Raw genomic sequence first — 12,552 nt, 5'->3', positions numbered from 1 at the left:
TAATGGGCTGGATTGTGCCCCATAGTTGGAACCAATATCCTGCAGTAAGACCTATTTCTCCGCACTGCAATTCACAGTCCATGAAACACAGCATAGCAAACTTTACCTTAAGTGATCTCTGCCAATTTACAGCAAGTGAATACCTGCCCCTTAGCTACCTTATTGTGGCTGCAGCAGAAAATAATCCCCACTGGGGGGTTTGGGGAGCGGTGAGTTTTATAAGCTACCGGTATCTGTGTGCATTTGTGTGTTTTTTGAAGAAGAAATTTGATAAGTAGAGTGCAGTCTTAGAAAGATTCCTTAGAGTAAAATAATGTTTTTTATGTATGGCTCATCTCAACAGCGCTGTGGTCTAAAACGTCATAAACTTATATCTACTAATTCAATTCCAAACTCGACATTGACTCACAAATCAAAAGAATTTTTTTGTTCAGCATCTTCCCTTAACTGAAGTACTGCAAATGCTCTTATTTCACAACCCATAACAATAGTTACAGAACGCCAGGCAGAGTTTGCTTACTATTTGAACTAATGCATAAATGTGAAAAAGCCTGTTAGGAATTCTAGACCTGCTGTCCTGCCTTGTATATACAGTTCTTACCAATGACAAATACAAGTAAACATTTATTTATCGTCAATTTATGCATTTCTTGTAAATGAGAACAAGTAGAGAACTTCTAGAGAACTTTACTGTAAGTTGAGTAACATTTTAAAACCAATCATTGATTGTTAAGGGTTTTCAACAGAACACTGATATTAGTGATAAACATCACAGCATTTGGAAAAGATGGTTAAAGGAACAATTTCTTACTTTTACTCTCTTTACATAAAAAAGCCATCCGACCAGCTGCTTCTGAGCTATTCCTGCGTCACATCATTTCCCCTGCAGTTCTTAAAATATATATTTGTTCCAGAACTGATTCATATACCCCACAACTATAGACCCAACTAGACAGGACATAGATCTGCTATTACGAAACGTTTTTTAAAAAACAAAAAACTAATTATCAGCCCCCAGTGGCTGGCCTGAAGATCAGTTAAGTGGAGCTCTCTAGAAGAGGCCATTGAACTTAGCATCTGCACATGTCTTTTTCCCTCCAGTAGATCTAATAGCAGCCTTGGGAGCAGTGTGTGTATGTAATGTTTGGGAATGAGCACAGAGGTAAGGTTTCAAAACTTTCTACAAGAGCGCATCATCCACATTCTTCAAAGCAGCCACCTGGGGCCACTTAGTATAACAGAGGCTGTGGAAGAACCTAATCACGAGGTTTACCACATCCCTTTGGCTCGTGGAAATGACTTGAGAAAAAGGATTTTGAATTTCCATCAGCAAAGACACTACTTTATAAATCACAGGCCAGTAGCTCAAACAGGCCAGAAGCACCACGCGATGTATGTAGCCATTGTGAGGCTGTGCTGTTTTGAGGAACAGCTGAGGATATTCTTTCGGATACGCTTCCACGTGAAATACTCCTTACATATATGAAACTGGGGACGTGGGTGGTGCTGTGGGTTAAACCACAGAGCCTAGGACTTGCCGATCAGAAGATCAGCGGTTTGAATCCTCGCAACGGGGTGAGCTCCCATTGTTCGGTCCCTGCTCCTGCCAACCTAGCAGTTTGAAAGCATGTCAAAGTGCAAGTAGATAAATAGGTACCACTCTGGCGGGAAGGTAAATGGTGTTTCCGTGCACTGCTCTGGTTCGCCAGAAGCGGCTTAGTCATGCTGGCCACATGATCCGGAAGCTGTACGCTGGCTCCCTCGGCCAATAAAGCGAGATGAGCGCTGCAACCCCAGAGTCAGTCACGACTGGACCTAATGCTCAGGGTCCCTTTACCTTTATATGAAACTAGCAATTTAGGGAAAGGTCTCACCTAGACAAATTAGTTATGAACTTGTAGGGAGCATGTTATGTTTACAATCCTACATGTTCTGTGTGTTTTAATACAGTTAACCACCCTGTGATCCTTGGATGAAGTGCAGTATATAAATGTAAAAACTGATGGTGATGGTATCTGAAATGATACTGCCCCACAACAGATACATCTCGTGAGGCACTTGCTGAAGCTTTCTAACAATATATTTTGGTAATTCCACAACAAATGCCTATTGACTATTAATGCTGTTCTTAAGCCCCATCTCCACTTCTTCACAGTCCAGTATCTACACCAGAGGAGCTACAACTACATTGCTAAAGTCCAATCTAAATTTTGAGTGCCATTTTTATTTTATTTTTCGCCTGCAACTAATTATCTACGAACTGACAGCACAAACAAAAAAGTATCAGCACACTATATTGGACAAATACTTGGCAGTTCCAAATCTGTTGGTAAATCATATAAGCATTAGTTGCAAATCAGCCCCAGATTTCAATGCATTTGATCCCTACTAAAATCAACAAGGGCACCCATAGTAACTGCACACTAGAGACTGCAGTCAACATGCTTTTTCCTTTTGATCTTTATGTAGAGTTGCGCTACTGCCAATCTCGGTGGCAATTCTCTGGCTTCCACATATTTTGTTTACTGTGATATCCTCTCCAGGATAATTCAGCCAACATCTGCTTTGAGTGTAGCTGGAAACTGCTTGGGTTAAATGATTTATCTGGAACATTAAGCCATAACCAACACTCAGCTAACGAGATGGCCATTATTTTGGAAGTGCTACACAACTTCTTTCATTATCTAGTTCATAAGCAACTAACACTTCCTTACTGGCAACAAGGGATATTGTACAGTTAAGCTACTCCATTCCTTGCCTTCATGAGAGTGCAATTGCATTAAGGTCGAAACCAACACCTAGGGCAGAACCAAACCAAAACCAAAACCTTTAGCCGCTTTATAATTTATATGTGTGCATGCATATTTTAAAATTCAATTTCTAGCTGCTGAGGTTAACGGTGGTGAATTCTCCTGGTCTAATTCTGAATTTGGCTGAATTTGGAGATTACTTTATGCACAATCAAGGCTTCTGTGCCACCCCACCAACAACCTGACCTAGCTAAGAGGCTTCCCTTACTTCCATTGGCATGGTATGCCTCAGTCTCCAGGCCCCAGACACTGCTTGAAAAATGAACAACGGCACCTGGGATAATTTGCCAAGCTTTGCATTCCGTCGCAGTCTAAATTCTTACTCACTTTCAACCTTATAAAGCAGGTGGCATTTTTAATGAAGACAAATGGAAAGCATCTTCAGAATTTAGGCAATTGCCAGCTGTCACGTAGGCAGAAGCAAAGTTAAGTAAGCAGACCCCTCACCTTTACATTGTAGGGAATATAGTGCTTCGATAAAGCCTCAGGAGTATGCATCCACGTTTTGTCTGTAAAAGGAAAAGAAAAAACCACATAATTTAGCCTTACTTTTTTCTATTTCTTGCTTATGCTCTTTCTGGGCAGGCATCACACCATTCTTAATCTAATCCCTAATAGCAAAAACATTATCACAATAGCATTACCACGTGTGTGTAGCTATCAGTTAAGAACTGCTTGCGTTGGCACAAAGGATGTCAGAATGGAGAGCTCGCGAAGGCACTGATGTAGCCATGTATTGACGCAGGGCTTTTTCAGTGGTCAAAGAACGTACCTGCCAGTATGTCCTATGGCATCTGCAAAAGGTCTCAGGATGTATTCCTTTTTTAAAACAAAAACAAAAAACTACAGTACTTGAAAGAATGCTTGCTTTCCTGATCAGTTCCTACTAATGCGTTTACTCCCCACCCTATCCCTGCACCTGTTTGTTTAAACTATTTAAAAATATATTTTAATGTGTTTTGAATTGTCGTAACATGTCATGGGGCCTGCCGGTTAAGGACAGACAGCAACAACAACAATAACAACAACAGATGTAGTGACCATTTTGTGTTATGCCACACCCCACAGGAACCACTTTGTGAATGGCACCCACAAAGGCCCCAAAATGTTGGTAACTTGCTGCCTTACAACAACCCTGTAAAGCGGGACAACATTATTATTCCCATTTTGCAGATAAAAGGCGAGACTGAGGTAATAGTATCTTGCCTACCACAGTGGTACTCCACTTAACTAGGCACAAGCCTAGCTATATCTGTTAAGTTTTTGTAGAGCAGCTGCCATTGCTCTACAGTCATAAAGGTAAAGGTAAAGGTACCCCTGCCCGTACAGGCCAGTCGTGTCCGACTCTAGGGTTGTGCGCCCATCTCACTCTAGAGGCCGGGGGCCAGTGCTGTCCGGAGACACTTCCGGGTCACGTGGCCAGCGTGACGAAGCTGCTCTGGCGAGCCAGCACCAGCGCCGCACACGGAAACGCCGTTTACCTTCCCGCTAGAAAGCGGTACCTATTTATCTACTTGCACTTTAGGGGTGCTTTCGAACTGCTAGGTGGGCAGGAGCTGGGACCGAAAGACGGGAGCTCACCCCGCTGCGGGGATTTGAACCGCCGACCATGCGATCGGCAAGCCCTAGGCACTGAGGATTTACCCACAGCGCCACCCGCGTCCCTGCTCTACAGTCATACCTTGGGATAAATACGCTTCAGGTTGAACGCTTTCAGGTTGCGCTTTGCGGCGACCTGGAAATAACGGAGCACGTTACTTCCAGGTTTCGCCACTCGCGCATGCACAGACGGTCAAAATGATGTTACGTGGAAGCGGCAAAATGCGACCTGCGCACGCGCAGACACACTGTCATTTCTTACGTTCTGTTCAGGCTGAAGAAAGCCTTTGAATCTCCCGAGCGAAAGACCAGGAGGGAGAGAACATGCCAGTCAGGCATGTGTTTCTTCCAGGGTCCTACTCGAGTGTAGGCTGAGCTCCTGACAGCCTGTTCTATCTGCTCCCTTTTGTCCCTGTTAACTGGCTGCTATTATGGGGGGGGGGGGAGAGAGAGATCCATTTCTGCTTCATCACTTATCTCTCCACCCCTACAGGTTTTCTGTGAAGCAGGGAGGGGAGCTATTGTACCAAGTGCCACATCACACATCAGTCAAACATCTATGATGGATAATGAAAGCCGAGAAAATTTCATACTTGGCCAGGTAATTTTACTTCGCGCAAAACCTTTGTCTATTCAATAATGCAGCTGCTTCTTCCTTAACAGGATGTCTTTTCACGTCAAACTCCACAATGCATATCCCATAATCTGAAGTATTGTGCAATTCAAAAGGTTATGTACTCAGTTACTGGCAACACGCTGGGGAGAAGTTTCAAAGAACTGTTAAAATCTGTTTTTCCCGAATGTATTTGAATGTACTCAGGTTTGTTTTATTTATTGTTTTGCAGGTTTGGGTAGCGTACTCTATCTATTTCTTCTTCTTCTAAATTAATAAAACCCAAGTCACCTAAAATAAAATAAAAAATGTTTCATAATACATTATGGAATATTAACAGGTTGACGGAGACTATTGTAATATTATGTTCACTTGAGAAATCTGCACTATTTTGTTCCTGGACAGCTTATTATACCTCAACAGCAGGAGTTAATTGCTTTATGAAATACATTCTCATTCTATCCCCACTGCAATTCTTTAAAAATAAGTTCTTTAATAGAGCACTTAAAATGAAGGGGGAGGGGAGAACCTCTAGACAGCTGGGGAAATCAAATGAAAGAGTTTATATTAAATAGTTGTGAATATTTACTTGAAAGACCACCTGCTGCTGTAAAGACTTGTAAGATCACTTAGATCATCTGAGGGAATTCTACTTGTGGTACTGCTTTCTGTAGAATGCCATAGGAAAGTGACTCAAAAATTAGGAATTTTCCCACTATTGCTACTGTGCCACGGACTCCGTTTCTCTTTGCTGTATGTGAAGCAGCTTGTTGCTTCAGTTGCTTCAGTTGCCTTGTAAAAACATACCTTTTTGTCAGGATTTCTTTGAGAGGACTTTGTTTCCATTTGTTTGAATTCCCTAAATTCTTGTTTTTATATGAATTTACACTACTTTTTTGTATTAACTGCATTGTTTGTTAATTGCAATGGTTTTTTTAATGTAAAAAAAACATAAGGCAATTTATAAATGTTTCTAAATAAAATACATAATATAATCTATGATCTGGTCTTTTATTTGGATATTTGTAACAGCGGAATAATAGGGACGCAGGTGGCGCTGTGGGTTAAAGCCTCAGCGCCTAGGACTTGCCGATCGAAAGGTCGGCGGTTCGAATCCCTGCGGCGGGGTGCGCTCCCGCTGCTCGGTCCCAGCGCCTGCCAACCTAGCAGTTCGAAAGCACCTCCGGGTGCAAGTAGATAAATAGGGACCGCTTACCAGCGGGAAGGTAAACGGCGTTTCTGTGTGCGGCTCTGGCTCGCCAGAGCAGTGATGTCACGCTGGCCATGTGACCCGGAAGTGTCTCCGGACAGCGCTGGCCCCTGGCCTCTTAAGTGAGATGGGCGCACAACCCCAGAGTCTGTCAAGACTGGCCCGTACGGGCAGGGGTACCTTTACCTTTACCTTTAACAGCGGAATAAAAAGGCTACCCCCTTTAATATATATAGCAGCCATGCATATAATAACTAAGAAATGCATGCAATAACTAAGAAATGGAAAGGTTATCTGTAGACATAGCTTATGAGAGTTAATGCATTTTCAAAGCAACAGGAAAACACTGCTGAGAAATTCATGACCATGAGGGAAAGACAGTACGAAAAGAAGTTTAATTCAAGATTATGTAAAGGAATCCTTCAATGACTGTATTCAATTTAATAGATGAATGGGTTTGACAATAACATCCGGACAATTGTGTTCCTTCACCCATTTCTCTTAAAATTAATTTTAAACAGGGTTTCACAGTTCACCACTTTAAAATAATAAACAGAATGCAGTTTTCCAAAACAGAATAGTTCTAAAACAACAAATATTATGATTGCTTTTCCCACCCAGACCACATTTTTGGCTTCCCATGAAAATCCATAATGGTAAAAGTCTCAAAGCAGGACCTCAGATGATAATTGAAACAGTAGTTAGCAAGCTATTGAAACACCACATTAATCTGTACAGACATGATCCAACAAAAACAGCACTTTGAAAACTCATTTGTTTCAAAGGAAGAGATTTAAGTAGATACTTAATACTCCCTTCGTGGAACTAAAATGTAGTTAACTTGGCTAGGTATTTTGCTACTATTTTTAAAAATGCAAATTGCTGTAACATTGTGGATTAAGATATAAAAGAAACCTATTAAGCTAGACACCAGTGTTGCAAAATACCATCAAACCTCATGGCCTTACCTGATCTGTCCCTAAAATACCGCTTGCAGTTTTATTTTGCTGATGTAAACTTGTCTTGACTGCAGTGGAACATCAGAATGAAACACAAGAGGTTGTTCATTGGGCTTTTTGCTCACACCATTCCCATCTTGGCACCAAAGGTTAGCTGCATGGCATAGCTGTGCCATGTAAGGTCTTGTCTTCAGCAGAAGTGCAAGATTTCAGTACCAGTGGAAGACCAGTAGGTATCCTTTTTATGCCAGCGCTGGATAACCTCCCCAACATTACTTTTCCCATAGAGACCTCATAATCTTCATAAACCCACTAGTAAGGGAAAATCTCAATACTGTGAGCAGAGCAGATAATATATGAAATACCTGGATGATCTAATCAGTGTTAGAAACAGAGATATGAAAGCTAGGAGCTAAATGGCACCTTAAACCTAGGTTATTGGTGCAACAATGGAATATCTAAGTGCGCTTTTTTATAACAAGAATACAAAACTGAAAATGAATGAACCACAGCTAAAATATTATGTTCATTTTTCACATGGTCTAGTCCTTCCCCTGCCCACCCCCCTAATATTCTTAAGAGGGTCTCTTCTCCATTTTTCAGAAAGTAGCTGGAAGTGGGGAGGCAGAAAAAGGTCCTCCTTTCCTTCCACTCTGCAGTTTTAATCTGCACCAAGAGCTCAGAAACTGCTCGCACTAATGAAATTACCTGTTGCAAAATGCACCTGGAACAATAGGAGTTTCGAACAGTGGACCTACTCAAATCAGCACTTCCCTATACTATAAACGAAAACCTACTGGCAAAATCTCTTTTGCAGTTTGTTGCCTCTTGAAGTACTGAAATGCTTAACCCTCTATCCATTAGTGAGTTAAAAACCTTCATGTCCAGCTGAAATCTAACTGCGGCCTGGAATAATGCTAATGGATAATGCATTATATTCTGGTCGCAAATCACATGGAATGGGCAAAACAGGAATCCTCATCTTCCCTACAATGAAATTCATGGAACGCCCACCCACCTACCACTGCACAACTTACTTGTACAACTTTTGCTTGCACTTTTCTGGAAAGGCCAAGCAGAGATATGTAGCAAACTGTGCAACTATACCCTATTTTGAACATTACTGCTGGTGGCTCTTGTATGGAGAAGCAGTAGAGAGGTGTCCTTCATCATGCCCTTAAAAGTATAATAGACATTTTGAAACCGCAGTAGCAAAATGATTACCATTTTTTTCCAGGGCATCTTGGAAGATATTTGTAGCACATAATTCACTTCTTTATCTGTGGACACAAATTGACTGCTAACTATTTCAACCTCAAAAATAAAGTATATACCCCTCTTCAAGGATTATGATTATGTGTTATGACAACATACGAAGCGGGTGAGCAGTTACAGTGAAAACGCTAGGTTCACTGCATCATAATTGTCCCATAGTCCCCTAGTGTGGTGAGAGCCAGTGTGGTGTAGTGGTTAGAGCGGTAGTCTCGTAATCTGGGGAACCGGGTTCGTGTCTCCGCTCCTCCACATGCAGCTGCTGAGTGGCCTTGGGCCAGTCACACTTCTCTGAAGTCTCTCAGCCCCACTCACCTCACAGAGTGTTTGTTGTGGGGGAGGAAGGGAGAGGAGAATGTTAGCCGCTTTGAGACTCCTTAAAGGGAGTGAAAGGCGGGATATCAAATCCAAACTCCTCTTCTTCTTCTTCTGTTTCTGGAAGGCAACTGTATGAACCAGAGGGTCTGCTGTTTTCATGGAGGCTTCCTCTACAGTTCAGGACCATGGGAAATCAGGGTTATAAAACACAAGCTATCAGCACAGAACTTTGATGTTCCATGATGCAAATCAGGGTTCCAGTTTAATCTTCAGGTATGCATGGGCAACTTCCACAATTATATATATAGAATTAAAAATAATTTTCAAGGAAGTGTATGCAGCTGGCATTGCCAGCAAAGATCCTTGAAAGGTGTGCGTTCATTATTCTGCCAGGATTCTGAAAGCCTTATCTTCCCTGTGCAGAATATCTGCCTCCTTTATAAAACACCAGCCTTTATAAATGGATTTATGAGGCAGCATATTAAAACGACAGAATGCTGTTAATTCAAGTATTGGCAATCGTATATCGGATTCCTTGCTCATCTGTATATTTAGTGCTGCAAGGTTTTCAAAGGAGTCTGTAAGCCTTTAAAGACTTAGGAGCTTGTACTGGCAAAACGAAGTAATGGGCTGACTGACATTTTCAAACATAAAAAATATGTAGCTAAGGAAACTGGGGGAAAACACGTTGATTTCATAACCTCGATTCCTACTGTGAAATGCTCCTTGAGCCGAGGAGGATAAGAATAAATGTAAAAGGCATTCCTTGTCAACCACTTCTTCTTAGTTTCTGAACTGAAAGTTGGTGAGAGCTGGCATAGTATATGTCAGGCGACAGAGGACCCAGCTACCATGGCAAGTTGCCAGGAACGCATAAGGCAAAGAAAAGTCCTTATCATCTGCTCCCCCCCCCCCATTATTTACAGAGAGAGGCTTGGGAGAGCAGCTCTTGGAATAATGGCATTGTCTTGAGTAAATCTACACACACACACTCCCCCTCTCTCCCACTTCCTCATTCATCAACAGCACCACCTCCTCTACGGTTGCCACTTGGGGCCACCTGTCTTTATCTCTTTGCTCTCCTACTTTTAAGGCTCGCCAGGTTCTGGGAGATGGTGGGTCTGGAATGCTTTCTAGTCCTAACATGTCAGCCAGCAGCTCCGGCTCTTCCTCCTCCTCCTCCTCTCCCATTATTTCCCAACTTTCCCCCACATCTTGCTCTGAGCTGGGACCCCTGTTGTGATTCTGAACTTTCTTCTTCTCTGGAGGCAGTCTTTACCATTCCTCCTCTGCCCAGCACCTGACAGTATAACAGTTAACAGTGTGAACTGTGATTCAGGAGGCCCCCGGTTTATAGTTTAGCTCAGGGGTCAGCAACGTTTTTTGAGGCCGGTCCGGTCCACTCCCCGTCAGACCTCTCGGTGGGCCGGAGCGTGCGGTTGGAAGAGCACCGGAAACAGCGTGTGCACATGGGTGTTCCTCCATCCCAGAGGTGCGCCAGAAATAGCCTGTACGCACGTGTATAGGTGCTCCTCTGGGTGAGGAGTGCCCGTGTGTGTGCGCACATGCTATTTCTGGTGCTCTTCCAACCTGGAAGTTGGTCCCTGTGGCGAGAAAAGAAATGGCGTCATGAAAATAAAAAGCACAGGATCGCCAACGCTGATCCACGGAACGGCCGTGGGCCGGTTCCAGGAAGCTAATGAGCCAAAACCGGCCTATGGTCCTTAGGTTGCTGACCTCTGGTTTAACTCATTCAATTCAATTTTATTTTATTGAGGTTAGCTAAGTCATGAACCTACTTGGTGGCTTAGGCAAGTCACAGTCCCTCAATTTATACCTCACTTCTGGCCTATGGAGATAATACCGGTACATTTTTTTGAAGATTGCAGATAACATTTTGGAGATGACTGAGTTTGGTGTGAGCTGCTTTGAATATTCTATCCAAAGCATGATGTTTGTGCTAAACAAATAGTGCTGTTATTCTCTAAGTTGGCCTAAAGTCGTTGCCCCCCCCACACTTTCTACAGATTTCATTCAGCCAATGGAACACTCTATTCCAGGCATAGGCAAACTCAGCCCTCCAGATGTTTTGGGACTACAACTCCCATCATCCCTAACCACTGGTCCTGTTACCTAGGAATGCTGGGAGTTGTAGTCCCAAAACATCTAGAGGGCCGAATTTGCCTATGCCTGATCTATTCACTTAGGAAGCCCAGGTCTTATGACAGTTATGGTGCTACACTTCAATTAAAAAAAAGTTATCCAATGACTTTTAGGGGACAGGGCTTTGTGTGGGACCCAAGATGCAATGTTCCCCTTGAGAAAGGGGCAAAGCAATAACTCATATTCTTATACAGTTTTATAATCAATGAGTGACACCAGATATGCACACACAAATAACTGGAACCAAACCATCCAAATGGCCCGAAAACGTATTCTGCCCTAGAAGTGTAGGATGTTTCTGTGCTCTCAATAATATTCAGAATGTGCATCTGTCAAGCCTAAGAATGACAGAGAAAGGGGAGCGATTATGTTATTCATGAAAGGCTGAGTACTTTGTACACTTCCTCTAAAGTATATTGTGCCAATATACGACACGAGGATTCCATAAATCCTACATATATATTATGGACAAATAAAATGAAAAATTATATAGTCGATGCAACACTTGGGCTGGTGCTTACCAATCTTGCAATTACGTAAATTTAGCTTAAATAGTGAGAGCCTATCCATATCCTCCAAAGGACTTCACTCATCTAACTAAAAAGCCAGAAAGATGATTATACCCTTGATTGCGAATCCCAGAACATGTCAACCAGTGGAGTCGAAGGGGAAGGCTAGAAACGGTTTCTAACTAAACATTAAAGTTCTGATTCTCAAAATTCTGATGAGAACTACTGACACCGCGTTGGAAGTCCAATGGCATAATTCACAACCTAAAGGCAATAAATGAGTGCTTCCATTTATTCTCTCTCTTGCCCTCCATTGCCTTAGTTGTGGCCATCATACCTTAAAATAGGAAGAAGATGTGCCACACTTTACACAGTCTGTATGTTTAGAAATTGGCAATTTCATTACCAGCCCATTCAAAAGCAACTGATGACTATAACTTTCTTTCTTATGCCATCCAGAGCATTAAACTTTTTACTTTCTCTATTTTCACAAATGCTTGTCATAAAAAAAAAAATCATCATGGTCTAACTTGGATGTCTGGAGATGCACACCTATTCACAACCCATAATGTTTAATAGGCAATAACTTCAGGAGATTACATTTAGAACTTGCTGTTGATTTCTGTGTCGCTCAGGTTTGCATACGACTGCAATTTCTCAATACTGCGCTATCTGTAATAGGCCAATACCTCAAACCTTTATAATTTAATGTCACTGTGAATATCTTCCACGTTACAAGATCTAGTCACCTGTAAGCAATTACTGCCTTCATAAAATGAGCATCGCCTCCCTTCTAATGTTAAGCAATCTAGCTCTCCTTTTTGGGACAGCTGTCTCAACATTGAACTTTGCTCTTTATATTATCATGGCTGCCATTGCTATCTTTATAATCAAGGAGAGCGCGCTAGAATACAGGACAACATGATTAATTCGTGGCTGATTTGACTGTTGATAAATCACCCAGGACTCAACAGAATTTCAACACGCTGTTTAAATCCTCATCCATAGGCAAAGCAAAGCCTAAGCACAAGTAACCATAAGCCAGTTAGATCATCCCCAGCCATCTGGTATTGACTGGGGAGGTTGCATTCCTGGCTGT

At 42.2% G+C, this 12,552-nt stretch overlaps 1 protein-coding gene across 8 annotated transcripts in view; it reads right to left on the bottom strand.

The window, feature by feature from the left end:
- Positions 1–12,552, bottom strand: part of GULP1 (GULP PTB domain containing engulfment adaptor 1) — a 165,560-nt gene that overhangs the window by 61,488 nt on the left and 91,520 nt on the right. For all 8 annotated transcript variants that reach the window (XM_083712853.1, XM_083712851.1, XM_083712855.1 and 5 more), the window contains one exon: positions 3,258–3,319. In XM_083712853.1, coding sequence (XP_083568979.1) covers positions 3,258–3,319 — 62 coding nt within the window. The remainder of the gene's footprint in view (positions 1–3,257; positions 3,320–12,552) is intronic.

The sequence above is a fragment of the Podarcis gaigeae genome (genome assembly GCF_964106915.1).
Source record: "Podarcis gaigeae genome assembly, chromosome: 1".
Lineage (NCBI taxonomy): Eukaryota > Metazoa > Chordata > Lepidosauria > Squamata > Lacertidae > Podarcis > Podarcis gaigeae.
Note: the sequence above shows the minus strand (reverse complement) of the source record. Positions and strands in the feature narration are given on the sequence as shown.